This window comes from Simochromis diagramma, unplaced genomic scaffold (genome assembly GCF_900408965.1).
Source record: "Simochromis diagramma unplaced genomic scaffold, fSimDia1.1 OVJJ01000344.1, whole genome shotgun sequence".
In the NCBI taxonomy this organism is placed as follows: Eukaryota; Metazoa; Chordata; class Actinopteri; order Cichliformes; family Cichlidae; genus Simochromis; species Simochromis diagramma.
Window position 1 is genome coordinate 13,149,571 of NW_024387375.1, and position 20,260 is coordinate 13,169,830.

General features: G+C 39.8%; 1 protein-coding gene across 3 annotated transcripts in view; it reads right to left on the reverse strand.

Annotated features, from left to right (window-relative positions):
- The window catches only part of dscamb (Down syndrome cell adhesion molecule b), a 128,136-nt gene that overhangs the window by 102,193 nt on the left and 5,683 nt on the right, over positions 1 to 20,260 (reverse strand). For all 3 annotated transcript variants that reach the window (XM_040009624.1, XM_040009623.1, XM_040009625.1), the window contains exons 2-3: positions 5,949 to 6,266; positions 4,450 to 4,596 (exon numbers count right to left, since the gene is read on the reverse strand). In XM_040009624.1, the coding sequence (XP_039865558.1) occupies positions 4,450 to 4,596; positions 5,949 to 6,266 (465 nt within the window). The remainder of the gene's footprint in view (positions 1 to 4,449; positions 4,597 to 5,948; positions 6,267 to 20,260) is intronic.

Sequence of the window (20,260 nt, forward strand, 5' to 3'; positions counted from 1 at the left end):
TAAACATAAAAAAATGTCAACATCTGATTTTATCATTATGGATAAACACTATATTACAATATATTATGTATAGTGTATACAAACCAAAAAAACTCTCTCTCTTTAAAACGTGCGCGGTATGATCCAGTGATACAGGATATGTTTGTAGTTCTATTTTGCAATTAATAAACAGTTAATAAATATTAGAAATATTTAGTTTATCACAATATAATTTGCAAACAAAATCAAAACAGACAAAAAATGTGATATTTGTTAATAAATGAAGTATGCAGACATGTTTTTGGTTAAAAAAATATTACTGAATAGTAAAAATATATTTATATAAAGATTTGGCCAAATCTAGACGACAGACAAGTGCTGTACTCTTATAGAATGTATGCACTGTCCAAATTTTATTCAAACATCGGAGAAGAAAAGTTATGCAATGTTGTGTGGAATTTAGAGGGTGGACAGCCAAGATGGCAGCACACCCTGGAAGTAGGCAGGACCTGTGGAGTCTCTTCCTTCCTTCACACTCTAAGCCTGTGTCTTACTGTATCGCACAATAAAGCTTCCTGTCTTTCATCTCTAACCTAATCTCCTGCCTGAAAAGACGAGAGGCATGTGTTTTCTTTCCCTGAAGGAGGCCGTATCTCCTTGTGACAGGGAGATATGGCCTCCTTCTTCTTTTCCTGTCCTCTCCCCATCCTACCTGACCCCTCCTCACCTTTCCCCTCTTTACCAGCTGTCCCCCAGGGAGTTTCTGCAGGTCATCGGTCTGGCTTACACGTCCTTATCATAGGCTGTGTCAGGTTTCCTCCCGGATTAGTTTGTGATAGGTGTACAGGTTTAGTTTCTCTTAGCCTAAGTACATTACAGCACTGGGCCTGATAGGTCTCGTCAAATGAATCATATCACCACATATTCATTTTGATTTTAATAGTTAGAAATCAAAGCTACAAATCCCCAGCAATTTAAAAGACAACGATATGAGGCTGACTATTATAAATGATGAGATGGTTGATAAGTGTTGTCAGCGGTCAGTGACAGCTGAGCCTAGTTCTTCCAGAAGTTTCATCCTGTTAAAAGAGAGTTTTTTCTTCCCACTGTTGCCAAGTGCTTGATCAAACATTTCCCTTCTTAAACTCATTTTGTCATTTTGTCCCGTATTTTCATGTTATTTTTGTTTTTATTTGAGATGCATAGCACTTTCACCAACAGCTGTTTTTTTAATGTGCTATAGATTAAACTCGATTTGGCACAATCTTTAAAAAGAAAGATTCTGATGCTTTTTGGGACAACATCCTAGACCAAGATAGGCAGCAATCTGACATTATTGAGAAATACAAGTCAAATTATAATTTATTAACCTAAAGAAAGGATCCAATTACATAATCTAAACACTCACATCTAGGCACTACACCGAAAATTCTGCTCTTTCAGTTTCAAAGTTTGATGCCTCTACTTGCAAAACAAAAGTTAAACCCTGAGAGCTATCTTGTGTGCATCCTTTCTTACCAACAGCATGATAACTTTGGGCTAATGTTCCCTCTTCATCTATAGAGCGCAAGAACAGTCAATAAGAAGTTGGTCTGTACACGGTAGGCACAAGAGGAACTAATCTAAGACTTGACAGATTTCAGCTCACGACTGACGATGCAAGCAGAGGGCGAATTTGTGCTCAAATTGCACAACATATGTAACTATGAGCATCCTAGAGACGAGCACAAGGTCTCTGAGACAACATGTTCTCTGCAGCTCATTCGGCATTTAAACACTGGTTTTGCAGAAGCTCTTGTCTGAAACCAAGGCCGCCCAGCTCATTAAGCTGCCTCATATCATGAATGATAGGAGACAAAAGGCAGGTAGATAGAAAACACAGAGACACACACTATCCCTTTTCAAAAAGCATGGGCACTTGACATGCAAACACACCGGGGTGTGTAAAAAAAAAGAAAAGCTCTGCATTTACATGAATGTGTGCACACAGGTAGTAAGACAACAGGAGCGCACACGTGCATTCAAATAAAGGTCCATCATATAAAATCCTGGCAGGACCACAGTAGGACACAGCTCAACTCCTCCCCTCCCTACTCTACCTTCCTTCCTTTCATATTTTTTTACCCCTTTCATCTCTGTATTAGCTCTGTCAATTGTTTATCAAAAGCGGCGAGGAGGCGATCGGAGCCGGCCATTTGAAAGCTCGTGCTGCGAGATCCATTTTAAAATTCATGACGGGTTAATGGTATGTTAGTGGCAACATTAGGACCCAGTGAGCTTGCATCATGCTCATTCACATTGAAAACAGGCCGCTTCAAATGACTACTAAGCAGTCCTCATTCTGAAAGGTAATTCATATTGTAATTAACTTTTCAATCACAACTGATTAATTAAGACAAGCTCTAGTCTGTAATTATGCATCTATTTTTGACCCTAATGTGAATCACTGGATATTCCACAGATGTCAGCAGCTGCAATTTGAGCCAGTTTCCTCTCTGCGACTTAGAGATCTCAAAAGGCAAAACCTCACACCTGAACATTTAAGCAGCGAGCACATTGTTGGTATCAGCTTAGATGTTTCAGAGCCGCAGGGCTTTATCACCATGATCTGCCACAATGTTTTAACCATTTTGATTATTTCAGCCTCTATTCAGAGAAATATCTTATAAAAGATGTGTCTTTCTTCTAATTCTGATGCACCGTGCAAAGGTAGAGAAGTGCACTTGATGTTACCGCTCCCAACAAAAACCTGAGATTAATAATTCAGTGAGGCGGTGGGATAGCTTTATTTTGTGTCCTCTGAGACTAAATCGTCTTTTATGTAAAACTGAATAAAAGAAAGGAAAGGGCTGTGGAAAAAAAAAAAAGTCGGAAAACTAGGCTGGGCCAGACTGCATCCCCCTGCCATTGTCAAGCCCGGTTGGTATCCTTATGGTGTCTCTCACTCACTCTTGTTCTTTGCTCACGCACAAACACGAGCACACAACACACACACACACCTCCTAACCCTCCTAGAGTAAACATACCCTCTCCATAACAGTGCGCGGTGAATCCGCTCATGCATCAGAATCTACCATCAAATATTTATCACCGAGCAGCAGTGATTTTGACCGTGTGCTCATGCTTTTGACAGCACTCGCCTGCTGCAATACTTATTGGAGTAAACACAGACAATCCGATATCGTTGTTCTTTTGAACACTCGTGAAAGAACTCAAAAGAACACCAAGTGTACAATATAATCCATCAAAACTTCACTGCATATTCTATAGGCCGTCTGGCCTGCGGTAAAAAGCACAGACATCACTGTGGACTGTATCAGAGCTGATTTGGAAAAATAACTGGCAGACATTACATTTTAATTTGCAGAAATGGCACAAATACTACTCCTGGTCTATACATGGAGAGGCGTTCTTCATGTATTTTCTAATTCAGGACAACAAACTTTTGTTTTTGATCTAGAGAACACACGTAAAAGCATTTCATTTGCATGGACGCTTTTGTTTTTTCAGTCACACTTAAGATAAACATCATCTCTGGGTCTTGTCTACATGATTCATTTCATTTGCGGAACCTAATCATATCTGCATGCTGCGTATTTGCTCGCTCTCCGTGACATTAGGCAATGTCTTCAACCAGCAGCTTGCAGCGAGTAACTCGAGTAACCTCGAGTAAATAAGTCGCTGGCATGGATCAGAAGACACATCTTCATGCTTGAGCACACACATTTAAAATGCCACCAAAACACCGTCCCAGATTCTGCCTTCAGTCAAATGACATCAAGTGTTCACTTACAGGTCCCTGAACGCCACAGTATGAAGCAAAATCAGCCAGCGGGCAGTACATGGAGCAATCAAAGAGATAAGCATCCCATTTAACCTGAGTAAAAATTCAAGCTACAGAACGTTCTGGTGTGTTGCGCTATCCCGCTGTGCCACTGGATTCAAATAAGGAGGGTAAACTAGGTCATTGGTATGTAATGCTATGTAAACTGTCCCACTTTACCCCTTGCTGGACTCAAAATGGCGTTGGCTGAGGTGGAGTGTGTACAAGAAAGAGAAGCCCAGTGATTCAATGTGACAGTTATCAACATCCTCTGGCTAGTGAGAGGACATAGCTGTATAGAGCTGCAGAGCCCCAGTAATGGCAGACTCAGCCAGTAAACAGGTAAGAAGATGACTCACAGCTAAACAGAACACAGCGTCCAAAGAGCACAGAGCAGAGTAAGTGGAAGGCAACTGGGCATAAACAGCAAAAAAAAAAAAGTACACAACTCTCAGAAATCACCGGCATGGCCACTAAAAGTCTTTTTTTAGTACATACCTTGCACAAAGTTACACATGCGGTCGGTCATTTTAGCATCAATATTTGCTTTTTACCTTCAGATATACACATTAAGTTCAGTTATTACCATGTTGTGAACATGGAGGCTTTGAGTGCTAAAAGCTCTATATTTGAAGTTTTTCTCCTACCTGAGCTGAGCGACACGGTGTCTTTCTCCCATGATACGACAGTGACGTAGGCCTCCACAGAAGCAGGAATAATGCACTTGAACACGGCTACACTCCCTCTCATAGCCTTCTGGTCAGCCACTCTGACTGTGTAGGGTTCCCGTGATACTATTGAACAATTAAAAAACAGAATTAAAAGGCACGTCTCATTTACAGGGCAAAAAAATGACATTATTATGCATTTTTTTAAAGACATCTAGGGTGAAGCAAACTGGGTCTGCCATCAAAGAAAGCATCAGAGTTCAGATCTATGGTATAAAATTGCAAAGAAAGGGACACTTTCCAGGGTAGTGGAAAGTGTAGCTTAAAGTAGAGACACAAGTTTCACCTAAAAAAATTTAACCACAAAACTGGTGCATGTTATAGCATGAACTTCTAATCTTATCTGTGTTTCAGAGAACACAGTCCACAGCAGGTATCAACCACCTTACACAACTCCTTGTAGCTATGTAGGAACAGATCAACGGAGGTGCATAACATGGGCTATTCAGACCCCAAGCCTCCGTCAGAATGCTGCTGAAGTTCTACTAGAGGTGGGACACACCTCCTCAGTATACATTTAGGCATGGCTGGGCTAATTGGCATCCTCCACTCACCATTAGTTATTGCTGAGCTCCTCTCTTCCCCTGATTGTTCAACACATTTGGCCAAAAGTCTACTGATACAGTTACAAAACTGATCATTGACCTATGCCCTAGGGTGTCATGGTTAACATTCTTATGCGTGAACGTGGTGTTATTTATGGACAAATATTCCAATGCCAGAACAGTGCTTGGATTCAGATCATTCAGATTTACTGTCATTGCCCAGATGAGCACTGAAGTCCCCCAGTAGGACAATGGTGTCTCCAACTTGGGCCACTTCCATCACCCTACTCAGGGACTCCAAGAAACTACCAGAAACTCAGAGCTGTTATTTTGTGCTTTACAGTCAGGATCTCTTTTTTTGACACTAGGGAAAACCCCAGTTTTCAGGCACTAAGCTTGGATGATACAAGTATGCCCACCTCTGTCCGACACTGCCCTGTCCAATCACTGAGGGCAATAGCAGATTGCACTAAAGTCCAGCCTTCTCCAGTAGACTAGTTCCAAAAGCTGTGCATTGAAGTCCAACATTATCAGGCCAGTTTCTCCTAATCTAAAGCGCTACCTTAAGTTTCTTCCCAAAGAGAGAAGTGACCTTGCATGTCCTGAGAACAATTTGGGATTGGACCATCAAGGGTTCTGCCTGGCAACTGTCTGATCTATACCTACAGATCAATCATTAGTTGCTCTAAGCCTTTAAGCAGCATTATTGTAAGATTTTGGACCTTTGCTGGACTTAACCACTAAACTACAAAAAAATAACACACTATCAGTACTACAAGTGTTGTACACTCAGTCTGTTAAATTCATACTCATGCAAGTTCCCCCATCATCACAATAACAACAAGTCCTTCAAACCCTTATCTGGAGACTCACCGGCTTTGATGTGGACATCCTGACTCCTAATCTTGCCAGAAGGGTTCTCGGCAGTGCAGTAGTACGTGTTGTCATGGATCAGCTTGCTAAAGCTGGATGGCAGGAAGTTAAAGATCTGGAGGGTTCCATTGGGGTGAACGTGACGGATGCCGGGGACATCGTAGATCTCCTCGCCGGTAGCCAGATACCACCGCAACGAGGCAGGCGGCGCACCCCCAGCAGGACAGGGCACAGAGGTCCCTGTGGTGCTGGCAAATACTACCTCTTGCAGAGATGCATTGACAAAGTATAAGCTGGAATGTAGGTCTTCACTGAAAACTGGAAAAGAAAAAAAAATAGGAGAACATCACAATCTGTGGTTTTGATTTTATTTATCAGTCTTTCATTTTTAAATTTTGCAGTAATTATTGCTGAAAGCACCACCTTAACATAAGTTGATAAATAAGCTCTTGATATTTAAGTATCAATTTAAATTAGTTAAGATGAAGAAGATTGAATCAGTATTTGTTAAAAATCTCTGACTCCAAGTGTTGCTTATTCATTGCTCATGATCAGCAGTTATAGATTCATCAGTGTATTCCCATCCCTGGGATTTTGGGAACATTAAATTAACATAAACTCCCATCAATTATGAAATAAGGTCCACGGCCGTGATTATGTTCATGCTTCGGTTTAAACTGGCATCACTGTAAAGAGAATGGCATTAAATGTAGTTAGTGCAGGAGCATTCTCAAGAGGATAGGAGGGTAATAAATGTCAATGTTGGCTCAATTAGCTGCATATAAATCTACAGCTGTTTGATTTCAGAGTGAAGAAGCCAAGGCAGCAGAAGTCTACGATCTGAGGTTCTGTGAAAAGACAGTTTGTTTGTATTTCAGGCAAAAATACGGCATTTGTGTGTGTATGCCTTGTCGCCTCAGCCTGGTGGCAAAGCTCTGCAGTAAATGGCTTACAGTGGCACTGGCAGCTGGCTTGGACCCTCTCTGGGGAGAAAACATTTTAGCACTTCATAAATTCCTAACAAGGTTTCAAATTGCAGACATTTCCATCCTTTTCTCTGCTCCAGTAGCTCTGAACTAGCAATGAGACACTCCACTGACCTGCACATGTACACATGCAAAACACTCATTTGAAGATTAGGAATTCAACACACAAAAATTATTATGGAGGTAAGGATCACTGCTGGAGCCTTTCTCCCGAGAAAGGAATATGCAGATATATTGAAAAGTTGGACAGAGACCTATATTTTCAATGTTATATAAACTACACTACACCACTACACTAAAAAAACTATACAGACATTTCATTTAAATGTTTTGACTCTAGTTCAGGGCAGGATAACTATTTATCAAAATACAAACAGACAGTATATTCTTCTGTGAGATTATAAAGCTATATATTTGCTACATTAAGCTTAGATAAAACAGTGTTCTGTATATTGCCCCCCCACTACAGTATTTTCTTATAAATGTATTTTTTCTTACGAAATAATTTAAATAATATTATATTATAAGGGGTAAACTGTGCTTCTGCAAATAGACAGCAAGTGAAAGAGTTTTTTTCCCCCCCAGGAATATGAATAAATGGCGAAAATAACCTTATCTTTTATGTTAGCTTAAATTAGCGCTATAAAGGCTAATGCTAATTTAAAATAAAATACAAAATAAACGAGCTAACACTGATATTAGTAGCATTCAAACCCGCAAAAAACTATGTCAAAAAAGTGCACTCATTTTAGATGTATTTGAAACTTCTAGATTAAAATGTTTAGGCTAACAAAGTTAGTTGTTTTTTGTTGTTTTTTTTAGCTAGCTAGAAACCCACAAATGGGATGGTAGCTGTTTATTCTTCCTGTATTAAAACACACTGGTGACATTTGTTTAAAAAACAGAATCATATCAATTGTTATGTCAAATTAAACAATGCTGTTTTTTCTACTGAGACTGTAATATCACAGGTATCACTGCAATATCTCACCATGCCTGCCTGGTCTCCCTGTTGGCAAGAATGCAGCCTAAATTTTATTACCAAAAAGGAGCAAAGTGCCTTATATGGCTTGCATTATAGCTTTTAGGGGGCTCTAATCACCTTTGTGAGGAAAAATGTAAGACACGATAAAATAATATATTTATAGAAAACACATTTTTGATGCTGTAATTATGGTTTTTAACATGTCAGCTGTGACTCAGACTGTAGTACAGCCCACAAGTAGCAAGCACCAATCAATCAATGTCTGCATCCCTTTTTTTTTTATACAATACGTGACTCTGCTTGCTGCCTGTCTGCAATATGTTATCTGCCTGTCCTAGAACATGCCCATATGCATACATGCAAAATATTTTCTGCAGATTCATTTGTTTAAAGGGATGATAAGATGTTTACACAACTCATTATGTTTCTCAGATATGTGAAAAAATAGGTATTTGTTAAATATAGTGTATTATATAGTTTATATCTTATAATATATATTGCATATACAGTTTCTTCAACAATATATAAAGCAGATTGTGTAAATGTCACATATGCGTTTATAGAAAGACTGACTTTTTAAGAGTGGGTGGTCCAAATAAAATTTCTGCAATGTGCACTATATATGCTCCCAGCAGAGAAACTTTCATATACCTGTACAGTCTCTAACATCAAAAAGTTGTAGCCAATTTAAATATTTTAAGACGCTGTGGGATTGTGCGCCGGGTTCTCGATGGGTCTGTGGCACCGGCTAAGATGAAAATAATACATCAAAGTCATATTAAATTCTGATTCATTCTCTTTTTCCAGCTGGCACTGGGAGTATCAATCTTCTCAGTGCTCTGTTGATAATACAGATCGGAGGTGGTGGTGGTGGTAGTAGTTTTTTTTTTTTTTAGGGGGGTTCAGCCTCACCTGATGGTGCTCAAGGTTAGTGAGAAGGAGAAGACACTTTAAAATAACTCGTGTCAAGATATTTTAAACATACTGCTTTGGTTCGTTTTCATCCAGCAGAGAATTTCCCTCATGTGAAATTGTGTTGTGAATGAGGTGTTTGTATGCATGTAGTAAAACGTCATATTTTGTAAACTTCAATTGATTGGATTTGGGGAAGTAAGTGAAGAAAGTTTGTCAATTTTATTTAAACGAAATTAAAAAAATACACATAATATTTTTTCTTAATTTAAAAAAAAATCCAGTTACAAACAGCTAGCACACTTCAAAGTTTTCCGATCAAATTATTCAAGTGAAGTTAATTGACTCTTGAAGATGTTACAATAGAAAATGTCTCGAGAGAAGATAGATTAAAGAAGTGTGCGGTTGCTTGAAAAGCTTCTATTCTTCGCGAGCATCAGAGAAATTGGATTAGGATTTATGCCACGGCTGTTTTGATATTCGCCTATTTCACATTTAAAAGTAGGTGAGAGCTATTCAATTTAGACTGGCTGAGTGAGATTGATTTAATTTAACAAAGAAATGGACTCTGGTGAAAGTGCGCATATCGCTGCACTGCTCGTTTTCCTAATTGACTAAACTCAGGAGCCAGACCGCAAAATGGTGTGATGACGCATGTACATCACTCCCCTCGACCTCACGAAGAGCAGCAAGTCATGCCCCAACAAATGGCCTCAGGGTCCAACCACTTACTACATTGCCCTGGAGGAAATCAGTAATTGGCATAATTTTTCATGAGCTCAACTGTAAAAGGTGAAATAAATGACACTGTTCAATAATGCATTATATGTATCTATAATTGACTATGATTTTTTTTTCGGGATCTTCAGAGGGACAGGAGGAATGAGGAAAGCTGTTTTATGTAAACCTTAACTATCACAAGAACTTTTTTAATATTTACCCTCTTTTTAATGTAAGCTTTTTATTCGCTAATCTGGTGCTTACTGTCATAGTTTTGAGTGCTATTCTTGCAGTTTCCTATAGCTAGCTCAAACCCATTATTGCAGAGATTGTATTTTGTTTACACGTTGCACTTCTGTAATTCCCACTGTTTATGCAACTGGTTTAGGAAGCAATGAGACAGATATTGGAGCAATAATGTTAAAAACTATCATTATTTACTATTTTTTAAGACTTTCAAAGCTATAAAGAAATCTCTACAGGGCTGAAGTGTATGTGTATGAAGTGTTTGTGTGTGAATTGCGTTATAAGCATGTAAGAATATTTAAGAACGTATAAAAACACATCAAACGCGACTATATCACCAAAAATAAATAAATACATATAAAATCACACTATTACTTACATCAGCGGTCGCCAACCCCCAGGCCACGGACCGGTAATGGTCCGTGAGTTGTTTGGTACCGGGCCACGAGAGTTGAGGCTTGGGTGTAAAATTTATGGTTTTGGGGGGTTTTATCGGTTTTTAATCAGGGTTTTGTTTTTTTTTATCATTTTTATCGTTAACTCGGTTTCCCTGGGTCTTTTCCCGAGTGTTATGAATAAATCTTTTTTTTTTGGTAGCGGTGCTGGTTTTCTTTTTTTGTATTTATCCACAAACCCTTAAAGGCCGGCCCGTGAAAATATTGTTGGACATAAACTGGTCCATGGCGCAAAAACGGTTGACTTACATGGAATAATATTATCATTCATTTTATTACATCTGGAGATGTGTTTGTGATTCTGATTCATAAAAGCCCAATAGAGGCTCTCCTTTTAGCTCTGCTTTGGTCTCCACCCGCTCGTGCTAAATGCTACACTAAGTTCACCAGCTAGATGCCAGCTGTCTCCATCTTTTGTTTGGTTATGAACCAATATGCATACATATTTTTTCACCTTAGAAGAGCTTTCTTGTAAAACTAAAGAGGCGTGAAGAGTGAACAGAAGTTATCCATCATAAAACAATAAGATGCAAGACACAACAGTGGTGTGTAGCGACAGGTGATCATTTTTGGAGAGTTTATTACTAAAAAACCCATTGACCATATAAAAATATTCCTTAGAGCACCATTTTGTATTGTGTTATACTGTGTCCTCATTCTATAGTGTTTTTTATGTGCATTATGCACATAAAAACATCACGTAAAAGTTTTTATTGGGAAGGTAAGATATGGGAAAATTAGCTCTTTGTTTATTGCCATCTGCTTTAATGGGACGACAAAGGTTGGTAGTGTGTCTGTTGTTAGACTGCCACACAGATATTTAAACATAACTATACAGTCATTTGTTGCAGAGCTGTTGTAATCTATTGTCTGTTTAATGTTATAACTGAAAAACTATTAGAAAAATCTGTTTATTGAGTGTTTGACCTTTTGATGATCTGTTTCAGAGAAGCTGTAACATTCCTACAGAATTACTGTATATACAGCAAACAACACCTATTATGAGCCATAGCTGTGCTCCTTTTCACAGCATAACTGATCGGCTGACAGGCTGTTACCATCCACAGCAGAGCCACGTAAACAGTGAATCAGTGTTAATGCAAGGTAATAAAGATTAGTATACATGATTGATTTCACAGGTCCTGAAGTCCTTGACTCGCCGCTTAATTATTTTTCAGCCTGACACATGCTCAAAACATGCTACAGTCACTTTTTGTGTGATGTTTTCCTCTCTCATGTGTCCTTGCAAGTTAAGATGAATGGTCCCGGTGCCACATGGGACTTCTCATCCCACACCAACATATTCCATCTTTTATGCAGCTGCTAGCTTTTTTGTCATGAACTCTCTGTGACATGTGAAGAAGAGAGAACAGCAGAAAGCAAACAAGAAGGGGCAAAAAGAGAATCAGAGAGATAGTGGGATTGATTCAGCTTCCCATATTTCAGGGGGCACTTGTGTTGCATCTGTTGAGCGAGCAGATCCATTGTCTGAGTTGTCAACGCCACCGCAGCATGGGGACTCTGCACTGCATGGTAGCGTGGCACCGGGTACCTCATAGTGACAATGTGACAGCAGGAACCTTGGGTAATTAAAGCAGCTCTGTGCTCTGTGCCCTCAGGGCATGTCTGCCTGGGATGTGGAGATCATACCTGGCTCACTCACATTCAACACTAACAGCTGAAGCAATTTTCAACCTTAACAAATTCCTGCTCTGTGCATTTATGGATAGTAGCATTAGTGTGATGTAGGCAGCGCTCGAGCATGTGATCAAGCTTTATTCCCAGCAGCTAAAAATAGGGCCTTGACCTGTGGGTGACCCAAATTTGAAATACACTGTACAGGTACACTGCATTTCATTTAATCTGATTACCATGGATGAAAATCATATTTCACCAAAGTAAGTTTTTTTTTCTTTATATCAGTCTACGAACTTGAAAGCAATATGTGTAGAGCTATGTATAGAGCTAGGAGCTCTGATACAGGGAGATGATAACCAGCCAGGGCCAGGGAGTCCACTGTGAGTAAGCATTCCCACTGATCTGATCTGCCCAGAGGCAATACACCATGCATGGAAGTTAAATGACTGTATTCCAATTTGCTCTCATGAATATTAAGCAGGGCTGTGACAGAAAGGGCTGGCTGTACGCAAGCTGCTGATCCACACCGACAGATCAGTCCTCTGATGTCTAGGAGGGGCGGGCAACTCTAAAAACGAGGCCCCCACAGCAGATGAGCCTCCTCCTCCCTGGTCTATTTTCATGTCTTAAATGGGCCAGAGTGGCTGGCTGTCTCATCAAGGGAAAGCCAGAGACCCTGGACTGGTTCTCAGTTAGTATAACTAAGCAATAAAGACGTTGATGTCTAAATTATGCTGCTGCTACTGCTGATGATGATGAGTGCAAGTGAATCTGATGAGAGATTATACCGTAGCAAACTATAGCAGCTCCCTCTGCTGCTGCTGCTGATGAATAAAAACCTCCACTAGTAGAAATCTAATATTGCTATGTAATATAACAAGCGCACTAGAAGGTGGAGGGAAACCAAGGTCTGTAATAAAGTAAACAAAAAAGCACTGCTTTGAAATTGTTGCATATATCCACTGCAGATTTACAAGGAGTTGGATTTTACTATGTGAACCTGGAAAACGCTGCTACTGAACCTCCAATTAGACCAAACTTATTACAGATGATTTAAGATTTCAACACCTGCAGTTTTACCTATTAATTAAAATAATTTTCTAATTTTACTAAGACCTGAGGAGAGCAGCACTGCGCTGTTGCCTCTCCTCAACCCAATTAACATGAATAAAAACTGTGTATTTATAGAAAGCTAATGCTAATCCTTTTGACAAACAGGCACAGGATTGTTTGTTATAAATATATTTTAGGGGTGATTTATTCCCACAGGGTGCAACATTGATGGTGTGCTGTATAAAGTAATCCAGCACTGCTAAAAAGAAGCATTTAGTAATGTATTTACTGTATAAACCAATAATTTTTTTGTATGTTACATAAAATAATCAGAGGACTATCCCGTGAACTCCACAGTGGGGGTTGAGTTGTTATCTTTTAATTTTAATAAGTTTGCCAGGTGAAAGTTGATTGAGAGGAGCGAAGATACTTTATTTTTATACACCGATTAATAATGTAAATGCTTTTATTTGTGTGAAGGAAACATCAAATGGAAGGAACCAAGTAACAATCAAAGCAGCACATAATCTAGCGAGGGTCTCATTTAATCACTGATTTAATATCTCTGCAGACTCACCACAAACATACAGGCATGCTGGATGCCTTTTACATTCAAAACGATGTTACCTTTTTAAATGTAAAAGAAAATTTATCAATGAATCAATTTTTATTTATTTTTTAATAGCAGTTCATCTATTTTAGCTAGCTAGAAAACTTTGATTAATTGGTGCTACGTAGCGCTCTGCTAGGATTAGCTAGGCTAATTCCAGTCAGCACAGCTGTTGCTGCTTTTTTGGAGCATTTTTGGTAGAAGTTTAAAAAGTTTTAACTGCAGTATTGGTGAGTGAAATTATTCTACTTTGTTAGTCTGGCACTTAGCACCAGTTAGCAGGTATCTGTTTTTGTGATGTTTATGGATGTAGCTTGCTAACCCAACTTGCTAATTTGAATAATAACTCCATCCTTTCATCTAAATACAATAACTTCTCACTCGTGCTACTACACATATGTAATGTGCTCACTTATAAGATACCGGTAGCATTGTTCTGCTTGCCTAGAGTCATGGTAAAAAGAAAGTAGACCATCTGTCAATATTAAGGTTTATATTGTAGAACAGTTTGGTATACAAAGGAGTTTGTGATCAATTCAAAGGCTGCAAGGCGCCCAGGCCCTGTGGCTGCAGAATAAGCCGCAGTCATCTCCAGCAGCTCTGTGGAGCTTTTCTATAAACACAACACTGTGCATTACAGTCAGAAATCTCCACTTTGGTCTCATTTGTCTAAAGGACATTGTTACACAGGTCTTGTGAGCTTGTTGCAACTTTCTTAGCTGTGCTGTAATGTCCTTTTCAGTGACAGTGTCTTCTCCTGCCTTCACCCTTCCAAACCTGTTCATTCTTTTTTTTTTTTGTGATCAACATTTTATTGATTTAAAACGGGGGGGGGGGGGGGGGGGTACAGACATATACAGCACAACTGTAAACTGCAGTAGCAAAGCAAACATTAGCAAACAAGGCATAGGGACAGCAAAGACCTGTTCATTCTTTTTTTAATTGTACTGTCATGAACGTTTAACATGCTAACTGAGGGCTGTAAAGTCTGACATGTAGCATTGAAGGATTTGTTGCAGTTTCTCAGCTTCTCATTGCTCAGTCTGACCTTGTGGTGAATTTGCTGGGAAATTGACTCCTGAGAAGACCGGTAACCGTCTTGAATGTTCACTGTAGAATGATGGACTTCAGACTGTTTGGAAATGGCCTTATAGCCCTTCCCAGATTAATAGACGGCAGCGGTTGCTTCGTCTAAAATAGTTACTGATGTCTTTCCTCTGTGGCATCATGTTAACACACACCTGAATGCTCCGGACCATCAAACTGCCAAACCTTCTGTCTCATAGAGGGCCTCCCATGCTCTGATGATCAGTTAATCAAGTCCATTTGACTAGCAGGACTTGGCTTCTACTTACCCTCTTAATTCTTGTGGATGCCACAAGGTTGTACTTAGTTTTTCACACACTTTGTCTACATTTTGGCTTAATTTTTGTTAAATAAATAATGACGCAGTGTAAGGTCTGAGGTTCTGAGGTTGTATTTTCCTAATTGCAAGATCGGCTGTGGCCAAGATTATTATGTTTGATACATAAAAATTTAGAATTTAAAGAGGATGTGCTTTCTTTTTACCATAACTGTGTATTTTCTGCCACAGTTTTTATTCAAATAATACATCGCTAAATCAGTAACCCATTCTCTTAAGAAACATATGCAAATACATCCTTTAAAGAAGTAAGTCCAGCTTCATCGAAGAGTCTGCGTTGCTATGGCTCTATATTTATAATGATGACTTTATAGAACAGTCAGGCCCAGGTTTGTCAGAAATAGACATCATAATCTTCTATCCTTTAAGACTGTCTGTATGTATTCAACAGGTTTGATTGAGCCTTCACTGGATATAATCAAATCACCTCCAAAATAATCTAATGGTCAACATACACTGCCTTTCTTGATAACATGATTAAGCAGCAACATTCTCACTGAACAGATGCTTTTTCAGTCTACCAGAGGCCCAACCTCAGTTAGACAAGCAGATATCACACATACTGGACAAGCAACCTTATTATGTCACCCAGCATTAAGTCTAAGGGCCTTCAGAAAAGTTGCTGCTGTTGGATTTATCATAACTGCTGTCCACCTAGATGGTACCTAGGGAGCTCCATGGTGGTTTCATAGGGGTATATGAGAAGCTTCTGAAGAGGCTGACCTGACACAGATAGCCTTTGGCCCTCAGGCTTTGTTATTTTATCTGTGCCAGCTAAATCTGTTAGGTAGCCATGGCACACCTGTGCAAAATATGCAGAGGAAACTTTTTCTGTTTACTTAGAAGTCAAAGCAAACACCTGATTTCACAACACAAGCATCAGCAAACTCACATAACCAACTCGATTTACGTACAGAGGAGGTGCAGCAGAGATAGTTAAATCCAGACCACAGAAAACTGATTGTCGATATTAGCTCTGAGGAAATAATGCAGGTTCTGGGTGTCTAAACATAGCCAGAAGGAAGCAGCTACAATGAGCAAACTTCTGCAGGAGTTGACACTGAAAGGAAAAACAAATTAAACTTGTTGCCAGCGAACACGATTTGCAGATATCTTCACCATCAGCATTTGGATGTTTGTTTGCTAACGCGACGCCCATGCTCAGTATCACATATGCTTTTTTTGGTTTCTTCCTGTTCTGTCAGCCTTTTTCTGTGTTTTTAAATGAGCCGTTGGTTTGAATTGCACTATCATTTGAAGCCCGCCTTGTTCTTCCAGCTGATTGCAGCGTCCTTATTAGCTTTTTTGCGACCCTCCTGAACTCGATTTTGAGAAGTGCTTTACACTTGTAATTTTATTGCTACCAATACTGCACAGGTAATAATACAATTATTGCCTCGGTTACCCTTTTAAGATACATACCCCTGTCCCTGTTTTGTCCAAGAGATGTCTGTGACCAGCAGCTGGTAGAGTGTGTTAATGTGGATGTCACAGCAGCTGGCTGCTCTCATCCTGTTAGCTCTGCCTGCCATTATCAGGCCCTCCAACCGCCACCACCTACTCCCCCTCCAAAGCTGCTGTGATTGCTGCTGCGTGCCGTACTCATTTTAATACTCCAGACTCATTTGACCGTCTTTATGGACTTATCATATTAAACATTTATCACAGCCATTTCCCTAAATCAAGCATGTTTATTCAACACTTAGGGGACCACAGCCGGGATCCTTTCAGCACCCCCACCCCCGGCACACTCACACATTTCACACACACACACACACATCTTTATTTTCTCCTTTTCCTTGTTTCTCTCCGTTCCTCCTCTACTCTCCCTCAGCCCCCCTGGCTTGCTTTATTACAGTCCTCGTTTCCCTCTGTACGCCTGCCTGAATAAAATGAGAGGCAGTTTTGTACAGTTTCTTCCCTTCTCCTTTCCGGTCATCCTTTCCTCCAGTGGCTAGGACACGAGGGGAATTGTGCTGTGCAAAGCCGAGCAGCCAAGCAGACACAAATGTATTCTGAGCATTTAGTCCTTTGAATGAATCGAGTTTTAATTTAATCATCTGATCAAACACTAATTAGCATAATCACTTGTGGGGATGGATGGTCTAGATAGAGACACAGAGCAATACATAATAGACCTCGTCTATGTGTTGCTAAATGTCTGCGGGACGCTTAAAAACACATACAGTATATAAATGTTACAAGCTTCTAGGGACCCGTGTGGGGCTTTGCCCAAATTACCTCCTCTTGCACGAACAATAGAGGTAAGTCTCTATTTTCTTCAACAGCACAGCCCCAGCAAAGTGATATATTCACTGCTACACTACCCTACAATCAAATGCACTGAAGCCAGGCCCCGCGTCCGCTTATTTGATCTTGGACAAGATGGCTTACTGCAGCATCACACCTTGGCCTGAGCAAAGGAGGTCTGGGAATTCTAGGAATACCACAAAGTGCTAAGATTATTGACAATGCACTCAGTCTCACACCGGGCCGAGGGATCGATGAGTGGCCAGAAGGACATAAATCAGACTCCTGTGGCTCCACTCCATGTCACACACTAACCCACCCACCCCACTTCCCAATTAAACTCACGTACGCACTGGTTTGCATGCACACAGGAACGCACACTCCATAAAACCTCCCGACACATTATATATATACTTCACATAAACACCAGGAAATACAGCACTACCTTCCACATCTCATACACACACACACACAGGCATATTCTCACACACCTTACAAACAAGATGACAGCGCTTTAAAAATGGCCAGCTAAAAATAACCGCCACTAACTTGGTCTTAAATCTTAGCATCTGTGCCAGGTTTAAAAATAAGGAGCAATGTCAAGAAACCAAGCTGGACCCATTTGTCTTTCTGTCACTCTGTCTATCCAGCTTTGCCTCCTCCGTTATCCCGTAGCCTACTTTAATATTCGGACAACGGAGCATGAGACACTGGGACAGACTTGATGATGAAATATCTCCAGGAAATGCATTTTTGAATAAACTGACTGAGATGCAGATTTGAATATACAAGGAGGGTCCATGAAAAGCCAAGCTCAGAGGCATCACTGGAAAGAAAGAGACAGGCTGGCAGACAGTTGGTGAGCCATAATACATCAGGCATGCATCACGCTAAGGACAAAGTCACGCGAATCAATTCAGCCTTGGGCTACCAAGTGAGTCGAGTTCAATTCCTGGACCTGGTATGTGGACGGCTGGATTAACAGGCAGTATTTATGAGGTGCAGTGTGATTGTTTGTCTCTAGGGGTGATGGATAGCAAACTCGTCGCACCTTCAACACCTGTCTTCCACGATGGGCAAAAACTGTGGTGGGATACTCACCGCAAGTGAGCCTGCAGACACACACACACACACACCGATGAGACCCAAAAGGGACTACTGGTGTGCGTGCACATATAATCTATATTTTATGAAAAGCTCATGCATGTTTTTATATTTGACACAAGCATTAAATAACATTTCTCTGTCCTGTTTGGAAAAAGGGAATCAAAACTGGATTGAATTTCACAAAACCAAGTTTCTTCTGGCAAAACAGCAGCACATAAAAACTGCAAATAGAGAAACAAGGTTTTACTTCTAATGAACTCATTTGGGGGGGGATATTGTCACAAAGGCTCATGCAACCTTGTAACAATATAATCTCATGTTTAGAATAATTGCTATTTAAAGCAAACATCTGATTGGAAGAAGATCACAAACTAAAGCAAGTTAGCAAAGCTAACTTAGAACACTTTAAACCCAAAAAAGATACAAAAGTCATTGAGAAGATTGAGTAGTTTAATTAAATTGTGCTACTAACACTTTGGGTTTGATGAGACACATTTTGTTCATTTTTGAATAAACTATACTTCAATAACTTGAAGCTTTTTGAGAATTTTTTTGTGAACTATAGACTAAACCAGTTCCTGACTAACATTTGCAGACCTCACTGCAACTATGAAAAAGAAATAAATGAAATAACTTCTTTTTTTTTTATATATGTAGTTGCCTGGTGAGTGTGTTGAAATTTGTTTGTTTTTTTTGTTTTACACACCTTCATTTTTGACCAATTGCAATTAGGTGTGCAACCAACTTGTCACCCAGGGGTTGGTGGTGCAACAACCTTCTAACTATTTTGGATTGTAAGGTTATTGCAGAGGTCACCTGGTGGGAGCCAACCTGTCTGCAAACAATCGCAGTGTGACTGCAACCACTCCCAGACAGATTGACGAAGGTTTTTAGATAACTTCTGTCAGATTGCCAACACGTTGCAGTCAATCTGAATCAGGACCCGTCTCTTTCTAATTGGCTTTCTACTTAACTTATCTGGTCGCTAACTGATTTTATTCTGGTTATAGTCCTTTATAAAAGTGAGGTTGCTGAGTGCCTGTGTCATTTTGCACTTAAATTGCCATCTTGCAGAAACTATGTCACTATTTATGGAGGAATTTCTGAATTTCAAATCAGACGGAAATTGACTTGCAACAGATCTGCAAGTTTTCATCATTAATCGCCACATTATCTCAGACAGATCTCACAAACTTGCCAGCTTAACCCCATTCAGTCAAACTGAGAGCAGACTGACTCTGTAATATGCCATTTTATCCCACCAAAATCACTCTGAAGACAGCAGCTGACTGCGAGTGCACACAAACCTGCTCAAAGGTAATGATATGGCAAGCTATTTTACAATATCGTTGGTCTGACGTCACTGTTACATAATTTAAAAAAAGGCAATCAGCTTCCTCAAATGTTTGAGTGCTTTTAACTTATTTGGGCAAAGAGAGCGGGCCACAGTGTACTGTTGTATCAACACATATTTATTCATTCAGTATCTTCTGCCTGTGCTGATCATGTCACAGTTGGTTAACTTGTCATATCCAGACTGATAATATACAGTACAGTACGATACAGAGTACTGATAAAATGATAAAGTTGACTATGTAACAGGTTTTGTTGGTGTGTTTGTAACTGGGATTAACCAAACTCCAGTTAATATACGAATTTTTGATTGAATGCTGTTGTAGGTTGCGTATAGGACCTTGTTTCATTCTTGATGATCCACATGTTTGATTTGGGAAAGATTTTACACTTTATACCTCTCCTGATGCAACCCTGCAGATATATCCAGGTTTGGAACTGAAACTGGGAGTACACTGGCTTGAGACCCCCTGTTATGGTGTATGGTTTGGAGACAGTGACACTAACAAAAAGACAAAAGGCCAAGCTGGAGGTGGCAGAGTTGAAGATGTTTAGACTTGACCAGGATGGACAG